This window comes from Cyprinodon tularosa, unplaced genomic scaffold (assembly GCF_016077235.1).
Source record: "Cyprinodon tularosa strain WSP-4 unplaced genomic scaffold, ASM1607723v1 ctg895, whole genome shotgun sequence".
Classification (NCBI taxonomy): domain Eukaryota; kingdom Metazoa; phylum Chordata; class Actinopteri; order Cyprinodontiformes; family Cyprinodontidae; genus Cyprinodon; species Cyprinodon tularosa.
The window spans coordinates 106,445-126,563 of NW_024039668.1; the positions used below are offsets into that span (position 1 = coordinate 106,445).

A 20,119-nucleotide genomic window follows, 5' to 3' on the forward strand; every position below is an offset into this window, starting at 1 on the left:
AACACGGATTGATCAGTGTGTCAGTGGGTTGACTTTTTCCACAGGTTTTAACGTAGCAGAGCCACAGGTGAGGCTGCATTGGACTCATTTTGCTCTACTTCTACTTGGATTAAAACCCAAAGGATCTTTTAGCGGCTCCCGCAGCCCTGATTTATTAACCAACCTCTATATGCATGCACACTCACACAAAGAAGGCATGTGCTGAAGGTGTTAGCAGAGCTCAAATAATCCCAGCAGGTGCCTGGTTTTTCATTGTCCCACTGAGAAAATCCTGATTACTGATGAAAGTGAGGGAGAGAGAGCGAGTGTTTGTAGGTTAGTGAAAGATTGCTGTGGCTGTGGATAAGAGGATTTGGGTGGAATTAGTGTCATTCCTCTATCTCCACGAGGAATAGATTCATATCAATTTTAATCAGAGAAAAACAGAACTGGCAGATTCACAAGCAGAGTGTAGAGGAGTGGACAGAGAAGAAGGAGAATTCAGAAGAGGGAGAGATCTGAGAACATGCCTCCAAGGTTCCCTCATGTCTTTGCCCTGCTGTGAAGTTTCCCTTTCAACCAGGGGCTCCGCAGAGGAGGAGACGACCAGCCGCTGTGGGATGTTGGACCAGAACCTCTGGCCCTGAGCGTGGATGGTCTGGCTGTCGATTCCTGGAGGTGGAGCAGGGAGTGGCTGGGATGCTGCAGTTGTGTCGGACTTGGCAGGGAGACCTGTGAAAAATGAAGGTGGACGTGCTGACTTGCCTTACTCTGATAGCGGCCGGCTTTGTTGCCATGGTGACCTGCGGCCGCAGCTCCAACCGCAGGAGACAGAAGGAGGTTTTCCTCGGAGAGAACAGCAAGTTCAAGTTTGGAGGGTGAGAAGGACAGGTTCAAGTGATTGAGATTTCAGAACTCCTTTAGTAGAGCTGTTCACTCTGACTAGATGACTTGACTTGAATACACTTGATACTCTCATTAAAATAAAATAAACATACACAATATTTATAGTAAAAATTAAGATGTTAATCAGTCTTTAAGGGATATCTTTTTATGCATTATTACTGACTTAAAATTTAGACCACTTGTTACTCTTGCATTATGAGTCGACTTGTAACCTGTAAAGTTTGAGTGACGGAAAGTAATGACTTGGTCCCACCTCTGTCCTTTAGCACAGTGAATAAAACATCCAGGAAGCAGTGGCAACAACAGTGGCAGATGGAGACATCATATCTCTCTAATCTCCCTCAAAGTGAACCATAAAGCAAACATAAATGCCACATTTCCATTATGTTACATCTCCTGTTTGGGATTTGACAGATGCGCTCCAACCACATCGCATCAGTCTGGCGGAGCAGGGTTTTAGAGGCGCTGAATGGAGAATTAGCTTCAGCAGCTGTCAAAGCTGCACTCTAGAACTTCCAATTTCTGTGTTTCATTCAAACCAAAGCTGAAAAGGTTCACCCAGTGCTAATTAGGGATATAATCATGTTGTAAATCTGTGAGCGTTTGACATTTTTACGCAGCTAGAGATAAAAAGTAGTAGAGTTTTTATCAGGCTTGATTTTACTGGAAAATTAGCAAACAGGAAGAACAATATAGTGAGATATAGACTAATTGCTTAATGAATAAACCTTGGTGGTACTTTATCAGGGAGCTTAGAGTATCTACATGAAAGATAGACATAGAAACTAAGTCAGAATAAAATAATACTGCATCTTTCATGTAACTATATACCTGATTTGTATGATTAGAAAAAAATTATTGTACCTAAAGTAACTATATGAAAACAGCAAAAAATGTACTTTTACTGTAGATTGATAAAATGATAAGTACAGTAGGATGAAAATAATCTAAATGTTTATTAAAGCTTCTTATTGCTACTATTAGCTAGATGGCTAGCTGTGGTAATCACGATAAGGCTGTTTTCTATTGGCTCATTATACTGTCATGTTTAATTTACGGCAGTTTATTTCATTTTATAAAAATTGTGGGGTTTTTTTAATGTAACTCTGTCTGACATTTTCTAAAATACTCTCATTTTTGAGTTGGATTTCACATCAAGAATAAAGAAAAAAAAAAAAAAAGCCCCTGCAGAAATGGTAAAAGTTCTGATGCCTAAAATATTGTGTAAACCATGAAAAGATGGATAATGCCCATTGGATTAAAAGGTTTTGTTTAACTTTAAATAAGTCAACTGGTAGCAGAAAAGCTAAAGTGTAGGTAAAATTTTTTTGCCAAGCTTAAGTCAGTCAGTATAAGTATTTTTCCCTTTTTTTTTTTTATAGTTGGAAGGCTTGTTAATAGATAAAAATAAAAAACATACCAGTAAAATGCATGGGCATAAAGTATTTTTATGCAGCTTAGCATGAGCTAATAGCAAGTTCTGTGATTTCCTGCAAAAAACACAGCAAAGATTCCTGATTTAACTTCTTTATTATAAAAAAACCTGTTGGAAGATTCACAATGAGTCCATTTCTCATTTTCAGTCAGTATGTGGTCATTTTTTTCCCCTCTTGTCGGCTTTTTTCTTCCTCTCCTGTTGTCCGTTTTAAGTGCAAAGATTCCAACTTTTATGTTTTCACATTTTGATAAATAATGCATTAATAACTTCTATTCCAGTAGAAATATGAAGACTTGTTTTTTTACTGTATTAATAAGTTCCAATAGAAGTACAAAACAAAACCTGCTGTTAGACACAAAGTCAGTAATCATAATAATGGCTCTATGTCTGATTAAACATTACTTTATTACACACGTGCATCAACACAGTTTGGTTCGGTGTAATAAAAAGCACCTTTTACTGCTTGTTAAGCTGATAGCAGAGGCCCAGCATGATTGGATGGAAAATATACGTAAAAGCATTGTTGTTTTATTTAATGGCCCTGTTGCAGCTTAAGATAACAGGTCTACCTTGACCTATAAGAGAACCAAGCCTTCAGTGTTAGAAAGTCACATGATCACAAACTAAAGAGCTGTTGGAGAAGAGTAAAGCAGAAAACCAACTCTGCATTAAATCCACGTCCAAAACAAAACCCAAATAACCTGAAGTCTAATCAAATAAATTGAATCGGCTTTTTTTTTTATTAGTAAGGTTTTAATAGTTTTGTTTTTTATTTGAATTTAGTTTTATTTAGCCGTAACTATTTTTTCTCATCCTGTATAGTAGCTATTATTTCCACTGCTTAGTTTTAGGTGTTTCTAGTCTTAGTTTTAGTTTTATGTCAGCTGACTTTAACTGAGTCAAGCGGACAGCAATGTAGCCAGAGTCTAGAACAGAAGGATCTACAGAACATCTCCTCTGTCTGTGTAACGCAGGGGTCTGCAACCTGCGGCTCCAGAGCCACATGTGGCTCTTTGGACCCTCTACAGCGGCTCTTAATTTTGACTAGAATGTATAAAAAGACCTAAATAATGTACTATAAAATAAATACCAGCCTTAAAAGTTTTAGTGGTTTTATAAGATGGATAAGAAGGACATTAAAAGAACCAGAAGTATGCTTTTAATTAGCTTTTAATTAGTTTATTTTAATATTATTTCAAAAGCTAGAAATACATAAGTTGTTGGTTGTTTAAGATGACAACAAATTGCCTATACGAGATATTAACAAAAAAAAAAATTGGTTGTTTTTTGACAAAGTCATACTTTGCGGCTCTAATCAACTTTTAATTGGTCAGACTCGGGGAAAAATGGCTCTGTGATTATGAAAGGTTGCAGACTCCTGGTGTAACGGGTCGGTCTGAGCGCCTCATTGGGGTCAGATGTGTTATACAAAGCAATTAGTGATTGGTGATTATTAACAAATAGAACTTGATGGAGAATTTAGGTCTTTTCAAAGCTGATTTTAAGGCCATCTAGCAAAAGAAGCACAAATTAACACAGAACCAGAACCAGAGCAAAATCACTCCAAACTATTCATGTTTATCTGTTACACACTGCTTCCACCAGGGGTTTGGGGAAATTTGTATTTCTTAACAAAAGGTTTCAAAGACAGTTATTCTGCCTGTTTTATCCTCAATTTGTTCTCCTTTAATGTGTTCATTTGTTTCATTTCCACTATTTATATAGCTCATGGTTCTGCTTCATAAAACAGGAGAGGAAACAGTTTAGAGGTCCTGTTTGTGTCCGTTTCCTATTGTTGAAAATGTCCAACATCTGTTTAAGAGACTTTTTACTGCTTAGTTCTAAAGTCTAAGATCAACAGCATAAATGGACCTTTGGGGGCATTTTTTCTGAATTACTGCATCAATGCATGATGACATGAAGGCCATTGATCTGCCTGTGGTTCTGCTGAGGTGCTCTGGTTGCTTTAATTAATAGTCCCCTTCATCTCTAATTAGGCGTGACGGGTTCTGAAATGTTCTGATAAATGGTCCCCCAAGCAGAGCGGACTTTAGAAAACCCACTGAACCAGAACCAGCAGATGGCCTGAAAGCACAGGTCTTCACTGACTGTGGAAACTTAAATCAGCAACATGGATTCTTTGCCTTCAGACTCTGAGGTCGTGTTTTCCAGGAAATCCAAACTGGAAAGAGGAGTTTGGACAGCTTGTTAAATGGCCCCCCTTTTAACCTGTGTCGGTTTTTTATTTGATCCGAGACAAAGAAAAATAATTTTGCATTTAAAAGAAACAGTTATCTCATCTAAAGGCCTTCCAGCCATAAGTTAAATAGCAGGCCCTGTCTGCTGTTTGGATTTTAGAAAGTAACCTAAAACTTTCAAACAATTTGATATAAGCTAACTGAAAATTAGGAACATTTTAAATACTAACAGGTTCAATTCATATCTAAATAGACTAGTTGGCATTGGAGAAATCTCTCCTTCAGAGAGATGGATTAATATTTGAACTAAAACAGCACTGATGTCAGACAGACCTGAAATGTGAGCGGTTATGTAGCTCCTGCTGTAGGTAGAGAGTTGTGTTACACCTGTTGTCACGGATGAATTGAAGTGTTAAAAGCCGCTGCTATGCTGCCCTCATCTCTTCCAGACTGATTATCAGAATCCTCATCTGATAATATCTGATTGTTGTATGAAATACGGGCCTCCACCAAAAACCATGACCCTAAATCCCTCCCTGTTCTTCTTTGCAGTGAGTCATACACATCAATATTCCTGATAAAAATCCAGTGGAGTTAAAAATTCAGATTGCAACAAACCGACCTGACTGAGTTCATGCTATTTAATGAGGGACATTTCCATCTGTAGAGGCGACATGCAGTGAAAAACTAGAATGTTGCCACATTAAGGCTGTTTGATTATATAAAATAAGATGTGAAAAACCAGTCAGGTTTTTTTTTTTTTTTTTGGACCTGCAGCAGGTCCAAAAAGGGCATAAAGTTTTGCCATCAGAAACAGAATTTTAATTTTTCTATTAAATTTGCATTCACCTCATTTGAAACTGAATGAATTAGTTAAACCTGATGTGGAATGGGAATCCATGAATCTGTGTTTGATTACTCTGTTGCTTAAAGACCAGGTTGTCCGACTCAAAGAAATAGAATATTTGAACTGAAATAAAATGATAGAACTGACGGTAAAATCGATTTTTTAATAATAAAAGGCATTTCAAATCAATTGAAAATAGTTTCAAACCATTCAAATTTGTCAAACTAACAAACTCAGTTAATTAAAATTAAATCTGAAAAACTCACACGAACAGAAAAGACAATTAGAATAAATGTATTAATACAATCACTTTGTCTTTGGTACTCAGACCTCAGCAGGAAACATAGAGCTGAATTTTGATAGATATGCATAAACAGGAGTAAAGAACAGGGCTGTTTCCCCTCCAGGCCTGAAACTGGTGGTGGAGTGGATTTTTATTGGATAAAAGTTTCTGCCCATATATATATTATTATTACAGTAAATTTTCTTACAGTGTTAAGTGTAAATATAAAATGATGTGTATCTCTGCTGAATCTTTAATTAGTTATTAGTAGTTAGTTTTAGCTGTTTTGCTCATTCTTATTTTTATCCTTAGTTATCTCAAACTCAGTGGTGTAACTCAGGTCTATATTCGGTCACAGTGCCTTGTTTTGCAGATATGCATGTTTTTTTCTTTGTCTTCTGACCCTAGTCACATTGACTGGAGCGGGTGGATTATATGGAAAACAATGGAAACACATCTGCAGTAACTGCTTTTAATCAAATTTGAAATCTAACATAATTTCCGGACAAAATGCATAATTTTAACAAACATACGTTTCTAAATGTCTTCTTATTTGAGATTTGAAGCAACTTTGGGGAAAAAATAGTCTGCGTACTTTTAAAGACTGTTTTCATGTTTTTTAAAGTAGAAGCACTCACATTACTATCTCAAAAGTGCAGCAGACAATTAATGCTTGGCAGAGTAAATGAATAAGGTGGATACCAAGGAGCTGATTAAATGACCAAAATCATTTAGCATGCTTCTACTTTACTTTTAAAATTCAACTCAAGAAAAAAAAAAAATCATTTATGCAAAATAATTGTATATAATAACGTGGTAGTTTTGTTTTGAAGGGTTTTTATTGACTATAAGCAAATTACACCCTTGCTCCTTTCAGAATTCAGCAATAACCTATTAATTCACATTTACATAACCTGTTATATTTTCACTACTTTGGCTTCTTGTCCTTTTAGATTTTATAGTTTTGAAGCGCCAAACATTCAACCCCCTTATTTACAGTATTATGATGCTGTGTTTTTGTTTTGTATTTGGGGTGTTTGTTTTTGTAAACTTCTATTTGCTGAGTGGACACACAAACTTTCCCCCTGGAGATAACTATCATGCAGTAAAGTTTTTGCACAATTTTCCATTGTTTTTATGCTTGATTCCTCTTTTTTTTTCTGTCTGTCCTCTTATTTATCAGCTTTTGAACTTTTCTTACACTTGTTTTTTTTTATCAAAGCTCAGACTTTTTTTAAACAACGTCTCAAATACCTAAAAAAAATGGTGGCACTTCTGATTTTATTGATTGTTAGTTACTTTAGACGTCATTATTTCTTATGTGAAAAGGCCTAAACCAAAAGGAGGAATTAATTCCTGATTAATTTATGCAATTAATTTACTTACTGAGAACATTTCTAGATTAATATTTTTTTCCTTTATGTTTGCATTAAGGATAGGGTCTTAAAAACCACAACTTCTAACTTCACTCTTTGTGTTTTTGTTTGTATTCACATGTTAAAACGTGTTTATTTCTAAACAAAAATCCACAAATGAGAGGTTGCCTTCTGTTTTCTCGTTTCCACAACACTTGCATTATGCAGTAACAAACCGTTTCATCTGTCAGCAAATCAAGCTTTGTCATTTTTATTGCTTTACACGGCATGCTTGCACATGTTTAAAGTTATTAAAGCTTAAATACACAGAGTTAATCCTGTAATTGTAAGGCTTAGGTCCTCTCTTTATATCCACAGGTATGAAAGTCAAAAGCGAAACAGTTTTATTTAGTTTTGCCTGAAACCAAAACATGTATAATTTATTCGTTTCTTTTTTATTACCTCCATTTTCCCTGGTTTTATTTCAATAACACTACAACAATGTACCTTAAAGCAAGAAAAGCCACAGAACTTAGAAAAGCAAAAGTTTTTGTTTGCACAAAGGTTGATGAATAAAACCCGTATCACACCTGCCATTGGGTCTGTGGTTTAGTAGAATAAGAGAAAGAGCTGCAGGTGAGGAGAGGATTAAATGTGAAAACCACAATCTGTGAAGCCTGCAATTACACCTTTACCTTTGCATTTGCAGACGCATCGATTACAAGCTGAAGAGACAAGACAGCACCAAGACACTGCTGATAAAAAGTGAGCAGCTACTGAGGATCGAAGAGCACGACTTCGCCCTGAGGCCGGGCTTTGGAGGTCAGAACCAGAACATAATGATAGCCAAACATCTTTAGTTTAACTGACAATAGCTTTCCTCATTTCACCGCTGATCCCTGATGATTTAATCCACTCACTCATGCAGAGGAAATCACTCCCCAGCTGATGATGCCGGGGCTTTGATGATGGACAATAGGTCACTTAGACAACGGATATGTCAATCCTGAAATCAGCAGCTCTGACCCAGATATCACCAACGTGTGTGGGGGGGGGGGGTGTTAATGCAGTTTCAGAATACAGCAGTCAGCTCACTCTTATTGTGATTGGGACCTGCTTTGTGTCTGTGTGTGCGTGATGTATTGTGGTGTGAGTCGGGGGGATTCGTGAGCATTAATCTGGATTATATTCCAAGTCTGGAGCAGATGGAGGGGTGGGAAACAAAAGGTCAACTGCAACAAAAATAATTTAAGAAAAATATATATAAAATATATATGCAAAAAAAAAAATAAATGCATTTTTTAATGAAGTTGTTAGTTCACTAAAACTGTCATATCAAAACATTTAGATCAATTACAGCAGCTGTAATGATGTTAGAAGACCTAGAAGGCTGAGAAAATGTAGACTCAGTCCCACTAGCTACTTCCAACCAATGTTAAAAGAATGGATGCTGTTCCTCAAGGTGGGACAGTGAGGACTAATTTCTATCAACCAGCATGAAGAAAGAAGCGCTCAGTTCAGGAAATCAAGGAAGACTATTAAAAAAAAGCTACTATGTTACTATGTCTGTCATGAATATGGATGGATGTCCCGGTTATTCTGACAGTAAGTGTTTTTACTTTCACATGAGCGATTGTCTACTTAGGGTTGACATCAGCCAGTCTAAGTTCACTTAGAAAATACATGTTAAGAATGTTTCTATTAAAATAACAGAAGAGCTAATATGGTCCCCAGAGCCGGACTGGGAGATTTTTTCAGCACAGGAGTCAGTAATGTAACCAAGCCACCCTGGCCTGGTTACATGCTGCCCTTCTGAGGCTTTCTGAAGGTAAATCTGTGTTTTATATGGTCCAATATTGTGTCACAAACCTAAAAAAAAATAACAATGTACCAGTTTAATAATGGAGAAGCTATTGGTCTGCTTTATACTTTATATATATATATATATATATATATATATATATATATATATATATATATATATATATATATATATATATATATATATATATATATATATATATATATATATATATATATATATATAAATATATATATATATATATATATATATATATATATAAATATAAAAACTATTTTCTGACAATGTGTTTATTTATGAGCATCTATCCAGATTAACAAACATCTAGAAAAAGTATAAACTATATTATATTATTTTCCATATGAATCCCACATTTTTCATTCTTCTTCAGTCCTAGCTGATATTTATCCATGCTGGGTCAGATCCTGACGTTTGAAAAAGGAGGCAGGGAAAGCAGAATAAAGCTAAATGCTGCTAGCCAAGCCTTTTTGATAAACCAGGTCCTGCAAAAGGACATTTCTTGCACCATTTATCTCTTTCTCTCTCCAATGTGTCTCAAACCCCTGCGACTCGACCTTTCAATCACCTGCAAAAGGTCTGCGTTGTGGCGGGAGGTGGTGAGAAATACACCTCCTGTCACCTCAGGTTGCACCAGAGCTTCGCCCAGAGCTCTCTGCAGAGGAGCTACTGCGCATTGACAAAACTTTTAACGAGAGTCAGTTGATGTGTTTGAATTCATGGGATGTATCCTTCGAAAGGCCAGATTCGACAGATGCATCCCATGAATTAAAACAGATTGATTACGTCATAGCACGGCGCCATGGCCTGGTCGGATTCCAAGACTCCTCGTTATGCGGCCTTAAAATGCGTCCTTCTTTTTGCCCGATTTGAAGGATGGATCCGATGTATCGTGTCTATCCTAGGGTATCCCAGGATTCATTACGAGACCAAGCAAACCGGCTGCTCTATGATCAGAGGAAATGGTACTTGGCACCAAACAGTGGTGAATATTGGAAGTTCAGTTTAATATAATATTAATTTGGAGGTTTTTATCTGTTACTGTGTAAATGGGTTTGGCTGTGATTTAAGGACAGATTCTAATACATCTGCAGTGTGGGGACTATAAATCTGATGGGGTTTTAAAAAATTTTATTGTTGTTTTGCACAATTTGCTTAACTAAGTATTTGTTGTTGTTGAATATTAGAGATTTTACAGATACATTTTTTATAGAATAGAATAGAAAATCCCTTTATTGTCCCACAATGGGCAAATTTACAGCAGCAGGAAGATTATTGAAAATGGTCACATAATAATGTAGAGTTAAAAAATAAACAATAAAATACTGTACTGTAAAGTTTTTTAACAATATAAAACGGTGCACCTGGAGAATAAATAACCAATATACAGCTGTGGACATTTTTACAGTAATGGATATTTGAAAATAACAGCAACATCAGTTATATATAGTTAAAGCAGTGGGTGTTAAATATAGATAAACAGGTTATTGCACAGGGTGTAAAATAGTAATTCCACATCATACATTGCACAAGTTTTCGCTGTTGTAGTGTCACATTGTAAAGTCTGGTTGCAGCAGGGATGAATGACCTGCAGTAGCGCTCCTTTTTACAAACAGGGTGTAAAAGTCTTTTTCTAAAGGAGCTGCTCAGCTCCTCTACAGTCTGATGCAGAGGGTGGAAGGTGTTGTCCATGATGGATGTAAGCTTGGACAGCACCCTCCTCTCAGCCACCTCCTCCATTAAGTCCAAAGTGCAGAACAGAAATGGCCTTTCTCACCAGTTTGTTGCAACAACAGCGTAGAGGAGTGCTGATGCCACCACAGAGTCGTAGAAGCTTTTAAGCAGGACCCTGCTCACTCCAAACGACCTCATCCTCCTCAGGAGATGGAGGCGTCGCTGGCCCTTCTTATACAGCGCGTCTGTGTTATTTACTCCATGCTAATGCTAAATAGCTCTTTGTCACTGAGCAGGCAACTGTGCACTCATTGTCACACCTAGCAAAGCAAAGAAAGCAATCATCTAGTAAACTTACAGTTGTACTTGACATCTTATATATCCTCCCATTAAGAAAATGATAATTTCACAGTAGTAATTGAAATATCACCAAACTGAAACCCATTTACTAAATGATAATTTTACAAATAAAATGTTGATTTTAAATTGTTATTTTGAAAATTCTAATTCTAAAAATCTATCCCAGACAAATCAAAGCACCTTTCTCATGAACCAACATCCCTGTCAACAGGTGCAGAAGTGTGAATAACATGTCCTGAACATTACAGAAAACACCTGATATTACTGACTGCCTCTAAATTTTACTCTACAGAGTTTTAGTTCAGGAGCTCCATCAGGAGCAATTTCATGATATCCACTTCTTATCATTTTTATTTATTACTACTTATTGTCAATTTCTATTTATTTTAATGTCAGCTAATATTTGACATCCCCCTTCCCCTAAACTTTCAAAACAAAAACTCATACATATTATCCTAACAAGTCCATTTTCTGTGGACACCTGTGATTCCTCCATACCAGGAGTCTTTAACGTTTTCCAGACCAAGGACCCCAAAACTGATGGCAAGATGGAGCGGGGACCCGCTAATTATATATATTGTATGGACTTTTGTTATATCAAACTGGTCCTATAGTCACTCTATTACATATGGAGTAATCTAACAAAAGTAATGTCTCCCTGGGATTATTAAAGTATTTCTGATTCTGATTCCTGGTTGAAAAAGCTCCTGTGTGTCGCTGAATGTGAGCATTGATGACTGAAAGACATCTTCTGCCTCCATTTATCTGTTTACTAGAGTGTGTTGAATTCATGTTAATGTGGATTTAAAGACATTTCAATTAGTGGAAAAAATTGCAGGGTGGAATATAAAAAAAAAAGACTAATAAACTAAAACTCGCTGCCCCCCATGCAGTACCTCAGTGGACCCCCTAGGGGTCGCGGACCCCCTGTTGAAGACCTCTGCTCCACACCATCTCTTTCAGAGTTTCTGCTGCATATAACCTCTATGTTGACCTGGATGCATGGGCATGGCTTTACAGTATATCAACCAGCTGTTGTTTTGTCACATATCTAAACATACACATACATAAACTATAAGTTCAAAGGATGAATGAAACAAAATCATTAAATTGAACCCAAACGTTTACCTACACTAATTTTATTTATCTGCAGCATTTAAAAAATCTAAACAAGCCATGAAAACAATATACACAGGATCCCTCTGAACTGAGGACAATAGTAATTTCTTTTTGGGACAGTTTCTTCCTTTTATCCTTCATAATATCATCTTGAACTTATTATTATATTTCCTTAACTCCAATGAAAGGTTGAGTTTGGCAGAAGTTGGACATTTAAAGGTATTTCAATCAGTGATATAATTTTAATCTGCTTAAGTCTAGACATAAAGCTCTCTAAACATTTGCCCCCCTAGATGCTTTCTCTGTTGTAGTTGTGTTTCATCAGTCTGTATATATTTCTGTGGTCCTTCATGACATTCAGGGTGGGGCCACCAGCACACCACTGTCTGCTCCACATCCCAGCGGCATTTCTTTGCACTGTAATTAAAATCTCAGCATATTTCTGTCTCAGATAAGCCTATAGAGTCGGTATATTTGTGTTTGACACAAGCAGGGGCTGAAGATTTAAAACCAAGCCCTCCCCTTTCACCTCAAGGAGCAGCAGACATACCAAAAATACTCCATGTGACATTTAATGTCATTTCTTGCACGTGTTTATGGCTCGTTTCTAAATCTGGGTCAACCTGTGGGATGTTTATAACATTCAAATTAATCTTCTAAAGCTATTTTTTAAATTATGTCTCCAATTTTATTAGCACCACATGTGCAGATTGGTTTCCTGCTAATTGTAGGTACGTTTTAAACTTTGTTTGCCTCCAGCTTCAACTAAATGATTCCATTTCAGATTTTGGAATTCCCTTCAAAAATTTGTTTTAATGTCTGTCCTAGCAGGTGTTTTTCAGAGTCTTTTGTCTTAGACTTGGCCCCTTTGAAATGTGAAAAATGTCAAAACTGGAATGAGCCATAAATCTGCAGTGTATTTTTAGTAGGTCAATAAGCGCAGATGGTAAAAGGGTTTGGAGAAACATGTGCAACGTTTCACAATCAACAAGCTGGAACAAGCATATCGGGAGCTGCTGGCAGCTTTGAAACTGAATTAACTAATGTATGGATTTATCAATCCAGTTAATGTGCAATTTCAGTTTTAAATTTCACTTATAAGACCAATTCAGATTAAACCCTATTTCAACAATTAGAGCCATGATAAACTATGATAAAAGCAACATAAAGTGTATTTTTTTTAGTTCACTCCTGATAATATTCTTGCCATCCTTCTATATAATGACTGTAGCTGCGTTATAGCAGTGCTGTGCACTCATTTTAAAAATTAATTTAATGCTTTTTAGAAAATGCATTATCTATTACAGCAGCATTATCTGCAGAGAATCATTTGAATGTTTATTTTGTGGGAAAAAAAAAACTTACCATGCTTATCATGGATATAATAGTATTGTTATTGCTAAGTTTCCTTTAATTAAGCTAACTGAAGGATTTTTTTCAGAATTTTTTGTTTTTTTTCAGACGAGTTTTTTCAAGTTGATCAGTTTTAAAGATTAGCAATCTTAAATTACTTGCTCCTATCTGGACCCAGAAAGGAGGCTGGGAAGGGAGGTGGATTGTGGGAAATGCAAAGTTGTCACACATTATGCCTATCAACATTCTTAACCTGTCTAAATGCAGTCACTTGTTTTTAAGGCGTGGTATGGGCCTAATTATAAACTCTGTCACATACTGTACCATGACCTTTTCAAAAACCTTTGTAGGATTCTGTCAGGGGACATAAAAATGGGTCATCATTTTGTCTTTCAGATGGTAAATTGTCTCTTATATAATTGCTTAAGTTAATACAGAAATGGTTCATCTGACATGTAATCAACCTTATTTCCAAGCAAAGTCCTCCTCAGCTCAGTTTCCTTTGGATTGAACCAAGTCGACCTAGAAATATGGGGCAGAGAGTATTGATCCGACTTTGCTAGATATTCCAGGAGAGGACCAAGTGCTGGCATGTTGGCATAAATATGCCAACAGCAGTAGGGTGCTAATAATTTCGTCAGTAACGAATTTGTAAAAAAACTAATTTTTCTCAATAATCTCAAAACAGGCTAAAAATAGAGCCTACAGGATTTTATCTATGTAATTCTCCCTCTCAAGAACAATCCAACAGAATTGATTCCTGGATTTAAAGCTACAGTGTGTAGTTTTCAGCGACATCTAACGTCCAGGCTGCAGACCGCAGCAACATGAACATCTCCCCCCCACCGCTTCTCCCCCCCAACAGTACGGCGAGCGTTACGGGACAAAATGTCTTCCACGACGTCCGCATCACCTACCTTCTCAAGTGATGAGGTTTGTTTACATAGATAATTTTAATACTGCCATCTATTGTTCAGTACCGTCTCAGTTCATCTCTCTCAACTTGCCGTAGTTACTTTCGAGCGTAATGGGCGATCTCGCAATCGCTAGTTTGTTGGCTCTGCGCTGCCGTAGCGCAAAGATGTCTGCCTCCATGGCTGCGAGACCCGCTCCTATGTAATTATAAATAACAAATTCTAAGGCAACGCAAATATTAAGGTTAAGAGGCTGAGCTCGTAGATGATGATAAATAACATAGTTATGTATAATATATTACATTTCTGACTGTATATCCCTGTAATTATTACACACTGTAGCTTTAAATACTTCCAGAAGGATTGATCAAACGTCTGGTTTCCTCTCAGTCAAGCCATTTTTGTGGTTGCCATTGTTCCAGGTGACCTAGAATTTACACAAGCATTTCTCAGTAATAATCCTCTCTTCATAAATAAGTGAGTTGGATTCTTCAATTTTTTTTTTTTTATATAAATGAAATACTTTTGGTGGCTTTTCAACACATCTTTGGTATAGAAGATGAACCACAGAGCCAGAGCTGGTCTTTAAACCGGTATTGTTCTGTATTTTATCAGCAAGTAGAGACAGAAGCAAGTAAACTGTGACCTTATCTGTTCTGTTTCAATATTTGAACATTTTACTTTTTTATTTGTTCAAAAAAATGTTATATTAGTTATATTCAGTTCTTTCTATGACATAATTCTGCTTGACGTAACAGATTTAGCATCAGTAAACTCGTGACAGTCCGAGCTGGTATTACTCTTTATTTTTTTTCTTCTTTTAAATCTGTCCCGGAGAGATGATATCCATGCTTAATCCGACTTATAAAGCTCAGATTTTGACAACCATAATGTCTTTGAGTCACTGAGAAATGTGAGAATGTAACAGAAACTCAAGAGATTTTTTGTTGGGATTTTTCAAAAGGGTTTTGCGATAAAAAGGTATATTTGATGAAAAAATAAATGATCGCAAATATAAGTGGCCAAAATTAGTTAGCTTTGCAGGGTGGCTGGGCGCTCCCTTCGAGATCAGGTGAGCAGCTCAGTTACCCGGGAGGAGCTCGGAGCAGAGTCGTTGCTCCTCCATGTCGATAGGAGCCAGCTGAGGTGGCTCAGGCTGGTGCCTCCTGGTCGTCTGACATTATGGAGCAATGGCAGATAAATACAACAAACCTGCAATGGACAATGAAACAAGAGAGCTTATATAGAGAACTGAGGGAAGAGTGGAGAATGACATAAGATTCAGGTTCCCCTATTGAGGGAATGAAGAGCAGTCATAGAAGATGAAGAGCAAAGAGACTGAGGTAGATGGACCAGAAATTGCCAATTGCAATATAAGACATAATACTAACACAACAATTTGTTTTTCAAGAAGAACTAACCATAACACAAAAGGGAAAAGCTTAATTCTATACGAAGAACAAATCCAAACACAATAATTGCCGACAATTAAATGAAATCAATGAACTTTAAAAAATTACTTAACCTCAATAATAAACACTCAGGCATGAACTGTCAAGAAAAAAACTGACATAGAACTCTGAATCAATAAGAAAACAACTTATTTTGCACTAGTGAAAACTAAAAGACAAGGAGATCATGACACGCTGTAAAATAACAAAAGTAATTTAAGAGTGGAAAACCTTTAAAACAATCTTTCCAGTGCTAAACCTGTCAGATACCCCCCCCCCGCCCCAGTTTAGACTTTGACAAGATTTTAGATGTAGGAAAATTGGCAACAGAAAGGAGAACTGTTCAAAGAACAAAGCTTAAAGCAGCTCCTCATCTTTTCACCAATTTTTGCTGCTGAGCATCTTGTTTTCTGGTAGGATGTATTCTCTTTGAAAAAGTAATGCCCGTTTCTCAATTCACAAGAACGCGAGTACGGACTCGTGTCCTCTCCAAGAATGTTCTTGAGGAGAAAACAGAAAAGTGTGGACTCTGGGAGAACGGGAGCATGCAGCATTAATATGGGTCAATTGGAACAGATGCGTACTCGTGACGTCACCACACGCTCGACCCGTCTGGAGCTGCATTTCACCTCCTGTTTTTAATATAGCATTTTGCCAAATAAAGAGCCAGCGGTCCTTCACATAATATGCCGAGAGAGGGCTACCACAGACAGGTTAACGTTAGCCCTGGCTACTGTAACCCTCGGATGTCCACTGGTTGCCACGGTCCTCTCAGCATCTAAACGTTTTTTTTAATTACGCACTTAACCAGTAAATGGACCATATAGTGATGCTTGAAAGTATAATGTTCTCACCTCAAATGATCTCAAAACGTACTTTTATTGAACAACGGCAACAGAAAAGAAAACTTTTAACTTAATACCCTCAGCTCTGTGGGTGTTCCATTGAAAGCTGCTGCTGCCACAGTGCATGCTGGGACAGCTGTCAATATCAAGAACAGACAAGTCTGCTCTGATGCATGCTGGGTAAATAGGGAGGGGCGAGAGCAACATCTGGGGACTTTGTCCATTCTCGGTCTTCTTGTTCTTGTGAACTGGAACAGTACTAGGGCTAAGGCTGATGATGTTTCACGAGCACACGAGAACTCACAAGTACACATATTGAGAAACACACCATGTCTACAGTATATGATCTTGTTCCCTGATCTACAGAACCAGCTGAGTGTTTTCTATTTCCTTCTGAAACCATCACTGTTGCAGCTCCAAACGTTTCCACAATAAAATGATCATCATCAGCATCAGATGTTTCTGATTCTGTTCCATCCTCCTGCTTGAACAAAGATTCCTTTCTGGACTCATCCAAATCAAACATTCCCACTGTGTGAACAACAAGCTGCTGTTCATGTTGTTCTCAAACATTGTTTTGGCTACGCTGACAGCTCTGTCTGCCTTTAACAGTCTTTCAGGCCAGAAGTAGAGCTGCTGCTGAAGGTTTACGGTCCCTGGCTGTCAGCAGGCCTTCAGTAAACATACTGTTTATATTGTGGTGGTTCTGCTAACGTTCAGCCAAAGGTAACTCACTCCCAGAAACCTGACCATTGCTTTGGTCCAAAGAGTGAGGAGCAGAATGTAACCAACTGAACTTCCATGCAGCTCACACACAATATTAAAGCTGCTGGGGGATACATCCTGTTTAACCAGGCAGATTCCAGCTGGAAACATTACTGCTCCAGATGTGCAAATGATATCACTGCAGAAAGAAAGTCATTTCTTTTTATTCTCTTTTTTGGTTTTAAGGGTATTGATTAAGATAAGTGCAATAAAATGGCATGCATCAGACCACTCCTAGATACACGTACTGGTTTGGATTCAAGTGTCTGTGCTGTTGTGGTTTCTTTATTTTGTTTTTTTTTTCTTTTTACACACATCCAGAGGCAGACTACAGGGCTATTCAGTTGGGTTATCTCTCCTCCTTTTGCTTTCAGCCTTTTCCCCAATTTTCCTTTTCTTACCTTTTTCTCTAAATATATTGGGCCTTACCTCACTGTATGCTGCTGGACAGCATACTTAAATAAATAAATAGATAAATAAATAAATAAAAAAGAAGGAGAATTTGGAAAAGCCTGAGCCATCAATCCAGGTCACTTTACCAGAAGGTAACATCTATATATTTTGGACCCCCTTAAAAACTTATCATACAAGAATTCATTTATTTTTTTTCTCTGTGAAATTAATATTCTTCTTCTGCACTTTATTTCTTTGGATGTATTTTTTTGAACAATTAAATAGTTTGATAAACAGTTGGATCTTGGCCATTAAGATCTGTTGTATTTCAAATATAATAATTATTATTGTTCTTAGTAAGGAACTTGATATGTTTTTGATTTTTTTTTTTTTATAAATAGATCATTACACCTAAACTTTAAACAATGATAGATGTCTGAACATAAGCCAGTCTGGTATTATTTCCCAGAACAATCACATATATGAAACCTTGAAAGAATATGTCGCTCCAACCATCATCTGATGCGTAGCTTAATAGGTAAAACAAGAAACAGCTTCATAATTCTAGCCTGTAAGAAGAAAAGAATGAGTTACAGAATATATCGATTTCTCATCCTTTATCTAATATTTATTATTTATTCTAATCAGGCTTGATAATGACATATGTTTTGTTATCTGCTGCCTCTGTACTGTAGCGTGGTTGAGCTCAAACATTCAGACTTAGACAGCATGGTCCAAGCATGGTTGACTTGGTTGCACTTTTTTTTCTACATATTTTGCTTCTATTTGAAAATCCTGAAGGACATGTTTTTTTATTTGTTTTGTTTTGTTTTTTCTCAAATCTCTTACTGATATGGACAGAAAAGCTTAGGTTATTCCCATCTTATTAACAAGTCAAGTGAACAAGAACCAAGTGCGCTCCAGGTTCGGAGTGACTTCCGTGGTTGTTGTTGGTGGCCGAGGCTGAAAATCACTCTGGAAAGCAGTTTGACTCATAATATGATCCAATAAAAAACAGTAATGTAGAGTTTAAGCCCTATTTTTTATTTAATTTTATGATATGCTTCGATTGCTTTATTGTCAACTACAATTTACATATAGTCGAGATTTCAGTTTCAGTGCAAACCATTCATCAAATATATTGAGTGAGGCTGACAGGGGGAATGATTTACTGAGGCCATGCGTGCCGCAGAATGCTGCCTTTGGCGAGTTCTTATGGTTCCCAAGGGCCCCAACCTGCAGGCGGTTCCCTATAGCGCTGCCTTTATCTCTGTAGAAAGATAGGAGCCACAAAGTAGGGAGAGGGTAAAAAGAGCATATTTTACATTTTGTCCTTGACAGGATACAGTTTGAGATACCAAAAAAGCCTCAACACAAGAAAAGCACATGTAACACGAGACAGACATTTCAGCAGAAGGAAAAACATCGGAGGCTGGAGCCACATAAGAGTTAATCTGTCAATCTGACGTAATACTGTTTTGATTTATTGAATATAAATTTTAAACATTTTTAAACATATTTCCCAGTCAAATGTATTTTTTTCCCATCAAGAGTGAGTATAATAATAATTACAACTCATAATTCAGTGAAAGAAATCTTGTTTTTAATCATTCCACCCTATTTATCTGCTATGATATGAAAGTATGAGCTAGCTCGTTGATTGAAGAGAGTTGATGCATATGAGTTATTAATAAATGACTCCTCAGGCCAATACACAATGTTTGTGTCATGATGTGTTTTAGAGGTCTGAACCAATGTGTAGAGAACCACTCAGAGAGCAAGACAAAGGTTTAACAGGTTTATTAAGGTAAGAAGGGTGGTAAGATCTGGAACTCAGGGAGCTGGTGTACAGGAACTAGGAAGTCTAGAGGGGATATCAAAAACGGTTAGTTCAGGGACCGTGGGAATCTTGAACGCCGTAAGGAAGATGCTAGTGAGGGACTCACGTTTGGGGGGTTCTTCTCTCACATTGCATCCAGTCTGTGTGGGTTGATCCAGAGAAGTGGGGACATGTTGAAGAGTGGACAGGCGGAGCGGACTATCACTTTGATTTCCAGGAGAACTTGAACGGTATATGTGGAGATTTATCCCCTGCTCAGTGTGAAGCTCAAACAATCCTTCCAGGGTGAGAAGGCCAAAAATCCAGTTGGCAGGGTGACTTCCTGCCGAGAGGCAAAGACAAAAACAAGGTTAAAGCTCAGAGAGACAAAGATTTAGGTTAGACTCGGCTAATCTAAGCATGGCTAGAGTACCCAAAACTGGCAAACGCTCTGGCATAGAGGTAGTGACAGTCCACTGCTTAAGTGCTCTACCAGATAATGATCCAAAGAGCCGCAGGTGTGCAGCGAGGACCAACAAGGACAGGGCGCCACCTGCTGGTGGAGGGAGAGACAGACACA

The 20,119-nt window shown here is 37.3% G+C and overlaps 1 protein-coding gene across 1 annotated transcript in view; it reads left to right on the forward strand.

The window, feature by feature from the left end:
• Positions 1 to 372: 372 nt before the first annotated feature.
• LOC119775791 (gamma-aminobutyric acid receptor subunit rho-3-like) overlaps positions 373 to 20,119 on the forward strand; it is a 61,051-nt gene continuing 41,304 nt past the window's right edge. Inside the window, exons 1-2 of the mRNA XM_038273871.1 lie at positions 373 to 857; positions 7,716 to 7,828. Coding sequence (XP_038129799.1) covers positions 721 to 857; positions 7,716 to 7,828 — 250 coding nt within the window. The 5' untranslated portion in view covers positions 373 to 720. The remainder of the gene's footprint in view (positions 858 to 7,715; positions 7,829 to 20,119) is intronic.